Raw genomic sequence first — 18,594 nt, forward strand, 5'->3', positions numbered from 1 at the left:
CTAGATCGCATGGCATGCATGCAATGTGTGTGCGATGCGATCCGAAAGCAGTACAAAAAGTATGTGCAGCACTCGTGACTGATGGGGAAAGGAGGGGAGAAAAGGAGGAGATAGAAGAAAAGGGGAGGAGAAGGAGGGGGCGGAGTGTTGAGGACTGGCAGCGGCACTGGCACAGCACACTAAGAAGAGGGGACGCGGCGCTGCTGCCTGTTCATCATTTGATTGACAGCTGACAGGCGCAGGGAGCAATGGGTAGGGGCCGGATCCGGACATGACATGTCATCCAGGCATTCACAGACAGCGCTACATGCCTCAGCGCAAGTGTCCGTGAGGAAGAGGGGACAGGTCGCAGGAGGAGGACAGTGTGTGCGTGGTGCAGGGAGCTGCTCAGCCTCTCCATACTGCCGCCCACTGTCAGACAGGCGCTGCGGGCAGCGTGCAGGAGGCAGTGGCAGTGAGGGCTGAGGCAGCTTTAGCAGAGCAGGGAGGGAGATAGCGCCTTTTCAGCATGGCGCCTCCCTGCTTTGCAGGAGCTGCTGAGTGTGTAGCGCCAGCCCTGGGTGGGAGGGAGGTTCTGGGCAGGTATTTGAGAAGTGAAGGGTAAATCCATGCATTAATTTGGCAAACAGGTCCAGAGCATTTCAATGACAGTTGAATCTGTGTGATAATATAAAGTGGTATGACCAGGGCTATTTTTGTGCAGGCTCCAGCAGGAACTGTGGCCCTTATTCTAGTTCACTGTTTCTGACAAAATATTCCTCAGATGGACAAAACCATGTGCACTGCAGGTGAGGCAGGTGTTACTTGTGCAGAGATAATTAGATTTGGGTGGGGTTTTACACCTGCCACACCTGCAGTGCACATGGTTTTGTCCATCTAAGAAATATTTTGTCAGAAAGAGTGAACTAGAATAAGGGCCACAGTTCCTGCTGGAGCCTGCACAAAAATAGCCCTGGGTATGACCATGTGTTTTTCATGGTGTTTTCAAAAAATAAAAGCAAAACCATGCCGGAAATGTAATAACTTGCAAATCTGGTGTAATGCTGCTGCATTTCCATCAACTCTAAAATAGCATTATACAGGAGACTGAGAACAGGGGCAAATTCGTCAAAAGAGGGCCACTATCAAAATTGACATCCCAATTTTTAAACATACAACTGGATAAATACAATAGGTAGTGAGTTATACACTCGCCAGAAACTTTGAAGAATAACACATGAAAAATAGACAGCCCTCAGACCAGTAAGAATAACTATATTTACAAACCTGAGGCCTATTCCCACACATATATGACCTACTAGAACACACTTTAAAGTAGAGATGTGCAGGTTTGGTTTTAATCGAATTTACTTGGTTCTCAAATCCGGATCGTATTGGCTATCGGCTGTTACGTGTTTTGGATAGCCAATACAATCCCAATTTGAGAAGCAAGGGTACTTGTTTCCTAGCACGGCGCCCGTCGTAGGTGATCGCATACCTTAACTTAAGGTATGCAATAGACGCAACCGACGCGATTTCAGGGCTATTTTTAGCCTTTTCTCCGAAAATTAAAAAATCGCGTCCATCGCATGCCTTAAGTTAAGGCATGCGATGGACACGATTTTACATAGGGAACAATGTTAAATGGGCCAATGGACCAGATTTTTCATTGTATACCCACCCTTATTTTACATGACAAATGCCCCCCCCCCCCCATTGTTAACGCCACCCCACGATGAACGCGAACCCGAAGCGTTGCGAGCCGGCGAGGGGCGGCGGTACACGTCCTCCGATTTTTTCATACCCCCCACTATCCACGTCGGCGTGGAGTTGATTTTATATAGTGTGGCGAACCACCGAGACTGAATCGTGGCGAGCGGACGGGTAATACCTGTGAAGTAATGCGCGTCCCCTCGCGGGGCTCGCTGCGCTCGCCACGCTTTGGGCTCGGTGGCTCACTGCGCTCGTCACACTATATAAAATCAACTCCACGCCGACGTGGATAGTGGGGGTATGAAAAGGTTGGAGGACACGTACCGCCGCCCCACGCGGGCACGCTGCGCTCGCCACGCTTTGGGTTGGCGTTGATCGTGGGGTGGCGTTAACAATGGGGGGGGGGCATTTGTCATATAAAATAAGGGTGGGTATACAATGAAAAATCGGGTCCATTGGCCCATTTAACATTGTTCCATATGTAAAATCGCGTCCATCGCATGCCTTAACAATAAAAATTGGGGTCTGGGGGCAATTTAACATTGGGTCCAATGTAAAATCGGGTCTCAGGGACCATTTTACATTGATTCCAATGTAAAAATCGCCTTGATCGCATCGCATGCGATTTCGTTGCATGCGATGCAATCAACGCGATTTTTGGGGGTCCCGATGGATACAATTTTTATCGCTGGCGCCGTGCTAGGAAACAAGTACCGAAGCAAGTAAATCTTAATAAAACCAAATGTGCATATGTCTACTTTATTGTAAATTTATATGAACATGCCCACAGACAATTTCCTTTCTGTATGTGGGGATGGCACTTTATGGCCACAGGCTCCTTCCACTTTGTAAACTCTAGAATATTAGGGAATACACAGACAACACTTAAGACAAGTCTTAGGTGCAGAAATTTTCGTGAACAGGAATCACTTCCACTCCCTCAGTATGTAAGTGGTATATCTACGGTATGATGCAAACCAGAGCCAGATTAAGGTCTAAATGGGCCTGGAGCTGAAAATAATCAAGGGCCTATTATGCGCAATAATAGGGGTTGTGGACAGCACCTTATAATGTGGGGGGCGTGACCAGTGTTCTGTTTGGGTGGTCTGCTCATGGGTGTGTCTCTATTTGTGTAAATACTTTCAACTAATTATATATGCCTGGAAAAGGCAGGGGGCTGGCATAAGAAAAATGCAGGGAGATATATTGGCGGGTGCACTCCAAAGGTGCACCCGCAGGACGGCAATGTCCTAAGATACTTGCGGGGTGAGACGGCACTCCAGTCATAAAAGAAATACTGAAAACCGAAACTTGTTAGACAATATGTCAGCACCTTTTATGTGGTAACCTAAGTTTACCACACCATATACCCCTTATACAAATCATGCAACACAATAGTAACCCCCTTATACTGTACTTGCTTCTTACACATTATGCCACATGGAATGAGACAAAATTCACACCGATTGAGCAAAAATTCACATTATGCCACACAGATTAAGGCAAAATTCACATTTTGCCACATGGATTGAGCCAAAATACACACTATACCAGGCATGTCCAAACAGTGGCCCTCCAGCTGTTGTGAAACTACACATCCCAGCAAGCCTTGACATAGTTTTAGCATTCCCTAATTGCAAAACTGTGGCAATGCATGATGGGACTTGTAGTTTCACAGCTGGAGGGCCATAGTTTGGACATGCCTGCACTATACCAAACAGATTGAGCAATAATGCACAATATGCTTCATAAATAGGGGCATTGCGCGCCAAAGGCGGAAATTAAAAATTCACACCATAATGCCCATTACATGTTAAGCTTCACACCATAATCTCCATTACGAATTATGCCAAACACCATAATTCCTATGTAATCCTATGCTACATAAGTGTTGCTTACCTACATGTTCATTGCCAGGGGTTCCATGCTCATTGCCAGGGGTTCCATGCTCGTAGCCATGTGGGATTACATGCTCATTGCCAAGGGGGAATACATGCTCGCGGTAACTGGGGGACAGTCGCCGCTGGGCAGAAATGAAAGCCATAAACAGCCGGGCAGAGAGCAGGGGGCTGCCCGGCTGTATTCAGAGCACTGCATGTCCTGTCTATTTGAAAAAATACCCCTTTCATACCAGGAAATGCAGGGAATATGGTCCCAGGATCATGCAGGGACATTCTCGGACTGGACCCTTTTACACCAGCCTAGTCCCTGCATTTTCTGGTGTGAGGGGGAGAGAAAACCACCCCCGCCCCCCTTTAAACAACCAGCTATATCTTCGGAACCAACTGACCCATTTACATGTAGCCTTCGAATGATTTTGGTCCTGTGAAACTGGGCCATTTGGTTCCAGAGAAATCTGTCCTCAAACAACATGAACAGCCATGAAAATACATTAATAGAAATTTTAAAAAATAGTTTTACCTGCAATATCTCTAGAACCAATGAATATGGACCAGGTATCAGATTGAAGGCCCAGCGATTTGGGTTCGACTGAGATCAACCTCGAGTTTCTGTGATGCTGTAGGGGGAACTGGCAGCCGTTAAAACCGGGTGGAGGTCGGAATTAAAGTGTCCCATGTTATTAAATGGGGAAAACGTTCCAGATTTGCCTGGCGGTATCTCCGGTTCCCGGGGGGCTAGCAACGCGAGGCTGGTCTCATTGAAAAGCCCTGGCCCTCAGCTATTTGGAGAGTGGGCCTGGAGCTATAGCTCCATCAGGCCCATTGTTAATCCGGCCCTGATGCAAACCACAAAATTAAGAATATGGCAATTTATTGCATGTATATCCTGGGGGAGCTGGCAACAGGGGGGGGGGGGGGGAGGTGGATCCCTGCAGCGCTGGGCAGTAAATCAGCAGGGTCCATGCGGCGGCTGGGAACTAAGTAGTGCTATTTGCCGGGTGGCGGTGCAGGAAGCACTTCTGAATTTGAAAACATTTTTAAAAGACTGGCCGGACGCTGATTGGCTGAATCTCAGCCAATCAGCATCCGGCCAGTGTTTTCAAATTCAGCAGTGCTTCCAGCGCTGCCACCCAGCTGCTGCACGGACCCCTCTGCCCGGACACCGCTTCCCAGCCGCTGCTGCTGCACATTGGTGTGTGTGTGAGAGCAGAGCTTCACCGCTGTCACACACCTACGGATCGGACCAACACACCTGCGATGTGCTGCTAATGGGTTCGATACGGCATATTGAACTCGCAGCAGGTGCAATCTGTAGGGTCCGACCAGATGCACATGAGACCACGCATCGGATTGGATGAGGTGTCAAACATCCAATTTAGGCCGATTTATCAGCCGTATCCCTCTGGATCTGGCGAAATCATCCCAAATCGGACAAGTGTATGGACACCTTCAATGTTAACTCTTTAATAATTTCAGTCAATACAGGATATGGGTGTTAATTATGGCTTATGACAACTGTGTTGAACTCACAACTCAGCATATATACTATAAGACACTAATTTCCACTAGGAATATGATAGAATGCACCTTTTGAATAATAAATTACAGCTTCAGGTGTCTTGATAAATCTGGTGGCATTCTTTATTCTTCCCAGAATATTTGAAATGTTGTACTTTAATGCAGTAAGGTTTATAATATTGCCCTACACCAGGATAGGGTTCAGTCATAGGCTCATCTGGCAGTATATAATGGAAAAGATAGAAGTAGGTGACAGGACATAGGAGCTCAGTTAAAAATATATATGTATGTATGTATGTATGTATGTATGTATGTATGTATGCAGTTTATTATAAAAATGGCAAACTTAAAAAAAGTGTTGAGGTGAGACTGTCTTACCCAGAGGGTGTTTTGGAGCCTGGGTGGAATAAAGCATAATGCAGTCTGGTAATGCACCCTGCTAGGCTCCAAAATGTTATCGCAGGATGGCCTCACACATGCAAAACTACGATCCATATAGATGTGCCGTCTATCGAATTTACAGCCATATGATTAGGTCTGAATAACCCCCTAAGTCCCAGCAACACAACCCTGCTCCCAACCTGGGTCACAGAGCGGAAACCCAGGAATTGGATGGCTTGCTAGATCTGGCATATTCTGGGTTGCATATCTGAAATAAGCATAAAAGGTGCTTTAAATTACTTCCATGGTCTACCAAAATCGGATGTTTGGGAGATCAGGACAGTCCCAATGAAAATTTGGAACTGTGAAGAAATACATACTCTCGGGAGTCCAAACTTTCCCCACCTCATTTGGCAATCCCTCAGCGGTAGAAAATGGTATAGACTATTCATAAGTGCCTAATGGTTTTACCATGCCTCCTAACATTGGATTTGGGGGCAGAATTCCAGAAGAGGGCAAAGACCGTGGTCTTGTTATACAATACTAGTAAGTCCGCTCAAAGCAAATGCTTTGAAAACTAGTCTGCTACCTTGTGATTGCCTCTGTGTTTGTGCATGTAAGAGAGAGAAAGAGATATAGTTTCCCTCGCTGCTAGCAGATGGCAGTGTTTCAGAGACACACAAATGGACACTACTATATATATATATATATATATATATATAGTAGGTTTTGTTCGGCACTCCGGACGACTGGGAATAAACCGCGGTGCCTTCCTCCGCAGACAATGTAGAAGGAGACCAGGGGCTTCTGGTGGGGCTCCCCGGAATAAGGCGGCACTCACGGATTTTAGTTTCAATAATTTAATGTATTTAAAGGTGACAAGGATACGTCATTTGTCAAATGACGTATCCTTGTCACCTTTAAATACATTGAATTATTGAAACTAAAATCCCTGAGTGCCGCCTTATTTCGGGGAGCCCCACCAGAAGCCCCTGGTCTCATTCTATATATATATATATATATATATATATATATATATATATATATATATATATATATATATGATGCAGACAGGTTTACCTTTCCGAAATGTCAATATTCCTTCAGTGCCCCTTCTTTATACATCAGGGTCACCAGATTTCGTGCCCTACCATCCACTAGGGCGTAGTGGGAGAGTAAAATAGTGTGCCCGAAGCATAGCGAGCGGCTGCGGTTCAACTCCAACTGTGTCCATGTCGACTGTGTCGACATTCGGGGGAAAAAAACAGTGAAAAACTCATGTCAACCTAATGACTGTCGACCTAAACCTATGTCGACCTTGGGGCCAGTCGACCTTCCAGGGTCGACCTAATGACTGTAGACCTTATGCTGTGTACACACGGGGGCGATAGGGGCTATAATCGCTGGGAATATGGTCGCAGGCGACCATATTGCCAGTGATTGGAGTGCGCACCAGCGATAAATCACCGGGTGCGCGCTCCCGTTTTCTGCCCCATTGTAATCGCTGGTCGCAGGAGCTTGCTCCTGCGACCTGCTAATTACCTCTGCGGCTCCCCCAGCAGAGGTTCCTTTTCATCAGCGACCATCTCTGGTCGCTGATGCAAAGGAGACACTGGGCAATATATTGCTCAGGAATATATTGCTAGCCAAAACCCAGTTATTGGTTTAAGAATATTTTCTAAAAATAACTATTTTTATTTTGGATTTAAACTGTTAGTAAAAATAAAAAAAAGGCTTTACAAGAGTATGACTTATTGGAGGACTCGCACTCGTACATACAGTAGTCATAGAGTCGAAACAGAACCTAGAGCGCCGCTAAGAGACCCGTCACTTGACGTAACCGCACGCCACGTTCTCTTACCCGCTCTATGGTGACTGTAACTGCGCCTGCGCGTTGGGCACGGTGCAGAGGGCCGGTGGTGTGCTAATGGTGTTTTAGTGCGTTCTGTTTTCTCCCTGTCCATTGACCGGCACCGGCGACACCATGAGCGGGACACTAGCCAAGATCGCCGAGATAGAGGCGGAGGTGATTTGTTTGTGGGTTTGCGGGACGGAAATTAGGTTTTGTGCTCCTGTGCAGAGCAACGTGTCCGACAGCTTCTGGGTTGTAAAGATGGGGAGTGAAATCACGTTTAGTGACAGCAGCTGGGTTGAAAGATATATTTGGGTACAAAGTTAGGTGACATCAGTTACCGGTCTTTAGAAGCAATGTAGGACAAGGTTTGGTGGAAAAAGTGACTGGGGAACAGATGCTTAAGGGAGAAGGCTGGTTGGCATTAGTTACAGGGCTATAGATGTGCAGGGGAGATGGTTGGGTGGCTTTCGGTACAGGGTAATAGAGCCAGTGTATGACCAGGTTTGGTGGCACAAGTTACCAGGCTATAGAGACAATGTAGGACAAAGTTGGGTGGCACAGGTTACTTGGGTACAGAGGCGTAAGGGAGATGGTTGGATAGCTTTCATTACAGGGCTATAAAGGCAATGTAGGTCAAAGATGGGTGGCACAAGTGACTGAGGTACAGAGGCACAAGGGAGATGGTTGCGTGGCATTAATTGCAGGACTATAGAGGTGTAAGGGAGAAGGTTGGGTGGCATTTGATAATACAGGGCTATAGAGGCGTAAGGGAGAAGGTTGGGTGCCATTAGTTACGGGACTATAGAGGCGTAAGGGAGAAGGTTGGGTGCCATTAGTTAATGGACTATAGAGGTGTAAGGGAAAAGGTTGGGTGCCATTAGTTACAGGACTATAGAGGTGTAAGGTAGAAGGTTGGGGTGCCATTAGTTACGGGACTATAGAGGTAGAAGGTTGGGTGCCATTAGTTACGGGACTATAGAGGTGTAAGGGAGAAGGTTGGGTGCCATTAGTTACGGGACTATAGAGGTGTAAGGGAGAAGGTTGGGTGCCATTAGTTACAGGGCTATAGAGGCAGTGTAGGAAAAGGTTGGGTGGTACAAGTTACTGGGGTACAGAGGTGTAATGGCGAATGTTAGGTGGCACTATTTACTGCAATGTGGGACATTAGTTACCTTTTTATGGAGGCATAACGGAGAAGGTTGGGTGGCAGTAGTTACTGGGTTATAGAGGCAAAGGATGGTTGGCACTAGTTATCTGGCAATTTGGGACAAGCTTGGATGGCACTAGTTACTGGGCTATAGATGTAAAATGGATAAGAAGAATTGTATTTATGTAGTGTTTTTCTCCTGCAGGACTCAGGGGTAGATGTATGATCTGGAGTTATGGGGGAGAAGGGGTATCCGCGCACATTATGTGCATTGATACTGCTTTTCCCACATGTAAGAAGCAGCCGCCGTTCAGTAAATGACCGGGGCGATATGTCCATATCGGTGGTGCAATCTAAATGATAGCAGACAGATATGCAGGGTAAATGTATGAAAGGTTAGCAGCGCTGGCCATTCTGCCCCTATTGACTTTGACAGCTGCAGGTGGCGATGCCCTATATCCACAGCAGGCTCCGGGCTGCGCAGAAGATCTCGCGCATGCCCAGTGAGTCGGCTGGGAAGGCAGAGACAGCACGTTAGTGTGGACATCTTGTCAGTGTCCCTACCTGCTTTGCCTTGTTAATTAGGCAAAGCGGGAAGTGTTATAGCAGCACGATAAGCACTGCTAAAATACATCTACCCCATAGTCTCTTTACAGAAAAACAAAAAACAGGGTTGGGTGGCACTAGATGCTAGGCTATAAGGGATATGGTTGGTTGGCACTAGTTACTGGGCATTTAAGAACATTTTGGTTAAGACTAGTCCCTGAGCTATAGAAATGTGGGGGAAAGAGATGTATCAAATTATTTAAAGAGTACAGGATGAGAATTTGCTCATAGTAACCAATCAGTTACAGTAGTTCTTTTATTAGAACTGTATAAAATGATGGCAAGAATCTGATTGGTCCTGTCCACTTCTGAAGTTTTGATACACCTTCCCCATGGTTACACAAGCTGGGTACAGAGAAGGGGATTTCTAGAGTGTAAAGCCATACGCAGTGACCGTAACTATGCCAGAGAGACTGGGAAGATTGTATGTGACAGTGTTCTCTTTTCTGCAGATGGCCCGGACCCAAAAGAATAAAGCTACTGCACATCATCTTGGGTTGCTGAAAGCACGTTTGGCTAAATTGCGACGTGAGCTTATTACCCCAAAAGGTGGGGGTGGAGGTGGACCTGGGGAAGGTATGTATGTTTCTGAGCTCTGGCTATTTTATTGACAGCACTTCTTGCATGCAGTGTGCTTGGGAGAATCAAATTGCATCTGCTACTCATGATAATACCAACTAACACTAACCTGTGACACTAACCTGTGTAGAGTGCACAGTTATAGATGTCGAGAGGGTGTTGAGTATTCGTTTAGTATTTCTATTAATTATACTTTATTACCGTGAACAGTAGAAAAATAAGTGGTTTTTATTTTTTGTTTCCTGCATTAGTAAAATGACCACATTTTTGTATGTTGTATTGTCATTTATCAAAACGTTGGTGATGGACAGCTTTTATCTGCAACATTCAAGAACCCGAATATTTTATTTAGTACAAGCGAGCCTCCATTTTTTTTTTTTCATGTGTTTTTTAACTTATGTGTGCAACTAGTGAAGCTCAGCCTGAGAAGTGTTGGGATTTTTACTAATAATGCTGCCACAATCATTTCTAGTTTGTTCATTAAAGTTTGTGATTGCTTCCTTGGCTAATGACATATTGTAAACAATATAAAAAAAAATACAAAGTCCCAAGGCTCGATATTAAATCCTTGCAGCCTCAATAGTGGTGGTGGGTCACTGTGAAGGTCCACACTACACTATCATAACAAATGGAAGAAGCAGCATTGATGGCGCTGGATTTTGAACGTGAATAATGAAGGTCAAATATTAATGCTCGAGTGGTAAGTGGATAATGAAAAAGAACAAAACATAACTTTGATTTCCGCATTCTGCAGTTCACCGCTAAAATTCCTTGCGGTTCATGCACAGGAAGTAATCATCATAGTGCTTCAATCAACTTTATACGGCTCATTTGCACTCCAAGTACTATGATCAGTTGACTTCTGTGCGTTCCAAAAGCCCGAAGTTAGCAATCACAGATCGAGAAAGGCTTTTAGAATAGTCTGTGTAAGTAGTACCACAATCCTCCCCAATAAATGATTACGTTTTCCCGCTATCGGGTGATGATACCCACTAATATTTTAATTCATTCTAAAAGGCAGAACTTGATGCCATTCACAATCACCGGAAGTAGCCACTTTTAACCCAGAACTACTTGCACAGCATGGGATAAAGACAGCTACAGGGGCAGTCACTTTGCAGCCTTGAAAAAGACAGCAGCAGCTGTCGAAGCACGTTGGCCTTACAGAGTGACTGACCTATTTTTTTTATCCGTTCCTGGGAAAGCGATCCATTGCTGTTCTTGGTCGCTACTCAGGTATAGCATGCTTTTTATATTAAAACACTTTTATATTAAGCCAGTCCCCATTTTCCTTTTTTTGCCTCCACTGCATTCATGAGGAGGCTCATATGGAGGAATTGGGACCCCGCTAAAGATACCATTATATGTATCCGAGCACTCAATACTTTGTAAGTTTAGGTACACTTCTCATGACAGGTGGCTTGGTCCACATCTGGTGTCCGCTTAAAGAAACCTTTATGCACAAGGTGCCTCAAATTTCCGTGTGAGTCATTGGTCCCTAAGTAGTTATTATCCTTCTGCTTTGAATAGACCATAACCTCACCTGTTATAATGATTTTTCTCTTTGCTGGGATACCTGGACAAAGTCCTCTTTGTGTTACTGTAGAGTGTAGCGGATGTCCAGGGATCAAAGAAACTGAGCTACGAGTTACCTTACCGGGTTTGAGTACGGTACACATCTATTGAATAGACTACTCCCACAAGAGGTGATCCATTAAAATATACCTTTACACACATGTCTTGGTGTACTCTATTGTGAGTCTGGTACGCCTCCTCTGATTGGAATGCTATTACCCCATTGTTTGACCCATAAGTTCCCTGAGTCTTATACGCTGTTTTGTTCTTTTTTATGATCCACTCAAGCATCATTATTTGACATTCATTATCCACATTGAAAATCCAGCGCAATCAATACTGATTCTTCCGTTTGTAATGACCTTTTGTGTTGTAACTCCAAACACTTAATTTGCTATTGCAGAATTTATTTTTAAATGATCAGTTAAACATAACTGCAATAGTAAATTAAGTCTGACGGTGCCCATACACTGGGCCGATTTCACCCGATCACGATGGATTGGGTTGAGAAATCGTCCTAAATTGTATGCGTTTCAAATCTCCCTTGGGTCCGATGCACAGTTCCATGCGCATCCGACCTTAGCCGGAGATGGGGCCTGCTTCCCGTCAGACCTCCGACTCGGCCCCCCTCCTGGCGGTGGGGAACGGGGTCGCATGCAATACATCACGTTAAAGGACCGCATGCAATGTCCCGGGCAGCTCAGGGGGGGGGGGGGGGGGGTTGGATGGTCGTACACTGTTGCGGTACATCGCAGTAGTGTATAACTACCTTAACGTTCAGGCGCAGAGTGTTGTGTAGAAAATGTAATGGGTTGTGTTTGAGGGAGAGCACTTTTGTGAGTCTGTGGTATAATGTGGAATTCTCTCTTATAGGTTTTGATGTTGCAAAGACAGGAGATGCTCGAATTGGATTTGTAGGATTCCCATCTGTGGGGAAGTCCACGCTCCTTAGTAATTTGGCTGGTGTTTACTCAGAAGTTGCAGCTTATGAGTTCACTACCTTGACCACCGTGCCTGGAGTTGTCCGATACAAAGGAGCCAAGATTCAGGTATACATACTATGTGGCAACGTTTTTGTCCTGAGAGGCCACTCATGACAAATGTTTCCATTTTAACACTGCTACAGTACATTTTATATAACTATTTAAAAATATTGTTTTGTCAGCTGCTTGATCTCCCTGGGATTATTGAGGGAGCTAAAGATGGAAAAGGCAGAGGTCGGCAGGTCATTGCAGGTGAGCTCCCATTTTCTGTGTGTCTGTTAGCAAAGTGGTTTTCAACTCCAACGTACCACCAGAAGGACATGCTGTGAGGATTTCTGTCTGTGGAAGCAGATTGGAAAATTATTGTGATTAAAGAAATCCACCCAACGTGACCTGTTGGGGTATTTGAGGGCTGGAGTTGAGAACCCCTGCTAGTGCGTGGAATTCATTTTTAGACTTCTTTTCATCCTTCAGTGGCTCGCACATGCAATCTAATCCTTATCGTCTTGGATGTATTGAAACCTTTGGGACACAAAAAGATCATTGAAAATGAACTGGAAGGTTTTGGAATCCGACTGAATAAGAAACCTCCAAACATTGGGTACAAGAAAAAGGACAAAGGTGGCATTAACTTTACAGCCACAGTAAGTTGTATCTTATAGATTGCAATCTAAACACACAGGGACTGATGTGAGTGATACAGTATTATCAGCAAAGCACTGTGCAATATACAGGACTGGCAAAATACCGGTCTGGTTTGCAAATTATGCCAGGAAAAGACTATTATTAATCTATATAAAAAGCTGTAGGTTGGGTAGATGAGTTCTGCGTTCATCTGCAAACATCTATTCCTGTGTCCAACATTCGATGTCCATGGTATTATATTTCTGTGGCAGATGTTTCAGTTCCTGCTTTGATACTAACTATCCAGAGGGACATACAAGCCATTGTCTCTCACTATGGGGTAAATTTTATTAACCCCTTGAGTGGTGGGTTTTGCTGGGGCAGGACAAACCTACCAGGGAAGGTTTGTCCTGCCCCAGCAAAACCCACCACAGATCATCAGAAGCCGCCGTCTCCCTCACCTTTGCTCCCGCGTTAGTACGCCGGAGCTCCCATGCTGCCGCTGCCCCAGCCACCTGTCAGACAGGCGGCAGGCTCGGGGACGTTTAGCGGCGGCTCGGGAGGACTCTGGTGCCTTAACTCTCCCGAGCCGCTCCGAACATCCCCGAGCCTGCCGCCTGTCAATCACTACAACTAATGGCGGCGGGGGCAGGGGAGCTCCGGCGGAGCTGAGAGGTGAGGGGGATCGAGGGGAGGGGACATCAGAGTGGCCACTGGGGGGGGGGGGGTTGCCCGGAAAGGTCCAGTGGCGCACACCTTTATTTTAGTGGTATTACCCGGAAATTTTCCGGGACAACCCGCTGCGGCAGCGCAGCTGAGCCCGAGAAATTTCCAGGCATACCACTCAAGTGGTTAAAGAGTCTGTAACATACAAGTGGTGGTGTTGCCAATAGCAACCAATCAAATTCTAGCTATGCTTTCTCTGTTCTGTTCTTGAAAGTGACAGAATCTGGTCGCTATGGGCAGCACCACCACTTTTGTTTTAGAAGTTTTAGTACATATCCCCCAACACTTTGGTCTTATGTCAGGGATAATCAATGCAGTTCATGGTTTTTGGGTATGCACTTATACAGGAAAATGGTACTAGAATTGTATAATGACTAGAACAGTATGAAAGTTTGCCACTGTTAAGTAAGAGAAAATCTCTACAGTTCCTAAAACATAATGCTCTGTCTACCACATATAAAACCCTGAAAGAACAGGTCAAGAACTCTATTTAGTCTTTAATTAGGGTCTTTACTTCGATAAAGATGGACATCCGTCTTAATGGACGCAAGTCTTCTTTCAACCTAAACTACTATGTTAAAGATTGTGAAAATTATTTTTTTCATTACATTTTTGTCTTCTTCCTTCAGTGTGCTCAAACTGAGCTGGACAATGAGACTGTGAAAAGTATCCTAGCAGAGTACAAAATTCACAATGCAGATATCACCCTCCGAAGTGATTCTACTGCTGATGACCTGATTGATGTAGTTGAAGGAAACAGGTTTGTGAATACATAAAACAGGATGTGACGTCATCACGGCCATACTGTTGTCTTAACCATTCTACCATTTTCTTGGTTCCTTTCAGGGTCTACATCCCCTGTATCTATGTATTGAATAAGATTGACCAAATCTCATTGGAAGAGCTAGATGTGATTTACAAGGTTCCTCATTGTGTACCAATCTCTGCCCATCACCGATGGAACTTTGATGACTTGTTGGAAAAGATGTGGGATTATCTGCGGTTGGTGCGAATGTGAGTCGTAGAAAGAGATCTTGGGTGGGGTGGACACATAGGGATAAATTACTAGAGCATCTAAATACAATTAGCAAAGCAACCAATTGGATTCTATTGGATGCAATCGAGAAATGATGGGCAAAATCTGATTGGTTGCTATGGGCAACATTACCTCTATTCATTTTTGGAAGCTTTAATAAATGTATCCCTTAGGGGGATATTCAATCTCCGGCGAGCACCTCCCATCGGGGAGATGCCCGCCGGGCCCTATTCAATGCTGTCTTCCCCGACAGCATTGAGCAGGGTATCTCGGCAGAACGAGCCCGACATCACAAGCTGTTGGGCTCGTTCTGCCAAGAACAGCCGGGAAGTGACGAGCTGACGGCTGCAGCTCGCCTCTTCCCGGCCGCAACTCGCCGCCACGCCCCCTTTTCGCTCCCCGGCAGGCGGGACATTGAATCCCGCCTGCGTGTTCTCGGTCACGGCGGTCGAGCAAGCTCGACTGCCGTGACCCTGACATTGAATACCGCCCTTAGTCCCTTAGTCTGTGACACATTCTTGTGCTTCAGGAGTAGTATCTGCTTAGGGAATCACCTGTGTAACAATGTACCACTTTGTCATGTGCTTCTACATCCATGTCTTTTTTTTTTTTCAGCTACACTAAGCCAAAGGGTCAGTTGCCTGATTACACTGCACCAGTTGTACTTCCGGATTCTCATACAGCAGTGGAAGACTTCTGCACCAAAATTCACAAAAGTCTCATCAAAGAATTCAAATAGTACGTATTGTACTTCTATTTGTAAATCATTATCTGTAGTGCAGTGAAGGGACTTTTGGTTCAATGATACTTCCGTAAACCCTCTGAGTCAGTAAACCTTTTCCAGTTTGTATCATATAATGTAAATGAATGCGCTTTGCGTACATACCTCAGAACAACATCCACACGCCTATTCAGATTTGCGTAATTCTGATACTTATGCCTGCTTGTATCTGGAGAATGGACAAATACAATATCTCCTGAATACAAAAAAAAATGGTCAAGGAGTTATTAGTAATGATGATGGCCAGCACCGGCAAATTGTTTCTGAACTGACTCGGCTAGGTGCGTCCTTGCTCATGCGTACAGATATGTCTAGCTTCAGTTCGTCAAGCAGCGTGAGATGTCTAGCATGAGTGAGCAACCAGATCCCAAGGAACTCGATCACCAAGCGTGTTTTATGCTGCTTGGTCATAACACAAGGCAACTGGGACGCACCAGTTAATTTAATATGTGACACTTGTCATGCACAAGTTGTGCATATCCAATTAATCAGTACAGTCTTGTGCTATGTTCTAAGATGCAAGCAGAGTCTCATGGACCTCGTGTGCTGGGAGGGGCTTTTTTCTGCTGTACCAAAGAGAATTGTTGAATTACAGTTTTTTAATGTTGCATTTAAACCTGATAGGAGTATTTTCAAGCAATGCAAATGGTGGGGTATATAAATTCGGCACATAGCCTACTGGTGCAGACGTGCATATACCTTGCAATAGTTGCAACTTTGCATATAGATGCAATAGGTTTTTGAGAGGCTCCTTTAGATGTCTGTGAAGGAAGGGCCTGATTCATATCTGACCACTAATGTAAGAATTTGCAGCTGGCTGTGAGGATTTAGCTGGTGCCCAGATAGAAAGTAACCGCCCTTTGCAAAATTGGGATTGCGAATCTCACTAATCCATTCAGGGACAATTGACTAGAATCTTACTGTCTGTACAACTGTGAGTAAGTCCTGAGGCTTCCACTAATCTGCAACTGAGAGATGCTGGAAGTGGTCATCGCTGGCATTGCAGACCCTCCTCAAACTCCTGCATTTTCGAAACACACGAAAATGTCAGCTTTCATCCATACTCCTTTTCTGGCAATGCGAATGGTACGCATGTGCAATCCAATAATCGCTTGATTTGTGAATTCTCGAATTAGCGATCAACTGAATCGGGCCCATGGTCATCATTACTGTTTATATTTACTTGGCAGTGCATTTTGTTATTCTGTAGCCCTGTCTTGCTCCACAACTAAGAACAGATTTACAAATATGTCATGAGAATAATGGAAGAATAGAAATAACCCCACTTCCTCTCCTTCCTCCACAGTGCTTTGGTTTGGGGTGCCTCTGTTAAGCATAATCCTCAAAAGGTTGGCAAAGATCATGTAATGGAAGATGAGGATGTCATTCAGATTGTGAAGAAATAATCCCACCTTTTCTCCTTTTTATCAATTAATCCTGCAGCCACTGGATCCCTGCAAATGGCAGCAGATTCATCTGTACATATCTCATACGCAGTGACAATAAAATCTGTTCAAATTGCCAAACAGCAGCTTTTTATTATAATAATTTTATTTATATAGGGTTTTTCTCCTGCAGGACTCAATGTTGCTTTGCATGCATTAAAACAGCTGTTCTCAAACTGTGGGTCCTGACCTTCTCAGCATGGGGTCACGACTCCATGTTGCTGACCATCAGGCTGATGACTTTTGTAATCTCAGTCAGTGATTCAAGGAGTCTGAAAAAAACTGTTGAGATGTCTGTTAGTTTAGACTCCCATTATTTTGTGCCTCCACAATGCTGACTACACATGTGATGTCCTGTAATTAATGTTGTTGTCTGATGGGGTCCCAAAGCAAAATAGTTTGAGGACCCCTGCATTAAAACATTAGAAATATGGCAAGTTGAAGAAAGCCAAAACATACAGAGATAATTAAGACCAGGTAAACCTAGTAGCATAATAGTCATAGTTCTGGGTTGGTGCAGACATTTTTGGTAATAACTTCTATGGGTTATATATCTCACCCATGGAAGGTACAAGGTGAGGCAGCCATGTTTGGTGCACTATGTAAGATTACCCTAGGTCGAATAGGTTGCACCTAGAAAAGATGACGCACACAATTGGTTGTTGGAATTCTAACGCTAGGAGTAAGGTCTCAACATAACTGTATCCTTCAAACCATCCACGAGCATACTAAGTAAGGCAGCCATGTTGGGTGCATTTGGATGGTTCTTCTGTGGGATATAAGATCTAATGTACTTCCCTACCATATGCAAATGCTCTAGAATCCCTGATAGGCTTTGTCCCATGCTTGGTCAGAGAGGGCTGGGGAGTAACTGTGAAGGCACCTGATTGCAGGGAGGGCAATACTTTGAAGGAGGATGATGATAGCAGTGGGATTCAGAGGATCCAATAAAGGTTCTGGGATGTCAGATGCTGTACTCACCAGAGCTTTGGAGAAGCCTCAGCCTTTCCTTAAACTCTTATTTCTCTCTAGCGCTCTTTTTCACTTCTAAAATTCTGTATCGTATATAAAGAGCTGCTTCATATTACAACACAGCAACGAGGATGACCATCCATTACCTTATTTCACAAACATTTACATTATCCTGTTGTTACCTGACGGTTTAACATCTCAGTATCACCCTAACTACACCTTTGCCAAGTGGCTCCATATACTTCTCAGTCAACCAGGACTGCATCCCAACTTTAGAAACGCCTCATCAGAGTGCAAACTTTGAAGTTTCTGAAATATTCGATGTCTATCAAAAGATTGTAGATAGTGAAAAAGCTTGACGGTTTGCTCAGGCTCATGACAAACATCTTAAATCCAGCAAAATGTCTTCACAAATATGCAGCACAGGAACCGGCAAAGATCTTGCTTCTAAATTCAATCATTTTTTATTGATTTTGCATAAGAAAAAGAACCCTCTAACCAAACAGGCAGACACTTCAATATACATGTGATATACATCAATTGATTGACAGAACACAACGTAAAAGCATAAACGACTAAAAGGTGATAAATCAGCATATAATAATTACAAAATGTAGAAAGCACTTGCTGCATATATTATATCAGAAATACCTGAAGGCGCCATTCGAGTAAATATCTAGTGTAGGAAAACAGGAGTGCATATGGTACGGACGTATCATAGTTTATAAAAACAATCATCTCAAATTACAGAGAGAATGTCTACATACCGAATC

General features: G+C 44.6%; 1 protein-coding gene across 1 annotated transcript; it reads left to right on the forward strand.

The window, feature by feature from the left end:
• The first annotated feature begins 7,349 nt into the window (after positions 1-7,349).
• DRG1 (developmentally regulated GTP binding protein 1) lies at positions 7,350-16,932 on the forward strand. The gene is made up of 9 exons (XM_083147715.1): positions 7,350-7,518; positions 9,553-9,676; positions 12,128-12,303; positions 12,420-12,489; positions 12,712-12,881; positions 14,217-14,347; positions 14,434-14,601; positions 15,239-15,361; positions 16,711-16,932. The coding sequence occupies exons 1-9, from the start codon at positions 7,477-7,479 to the stop codon at positions 16,808-16,810; spliced, it is 1,104 nt and encodes a 367-aa protein (XP_083003841.1). The 5' UTR covers positions 7,350-7,476; the 3' UTR covers positions 16,811-16,932.
• The last annotated feature ends 1,662 nt before the right edge of the window (positions 16,933-18,594 follow it).

Source organism: Crinia signifera, chromosome 1 (genome assembly GCF_055691185.1).
Source record: "Crinia signifera chromosome 1, ASM5569118v1, whole genome shotgun sequence".
NCBI classification, from domain to species: domain Eukaryota; kingdom Metazoa; phylum Chordata; class Amphibia; order Anura; family Myobatrachidae; genus Crinia; species Crinia signifera.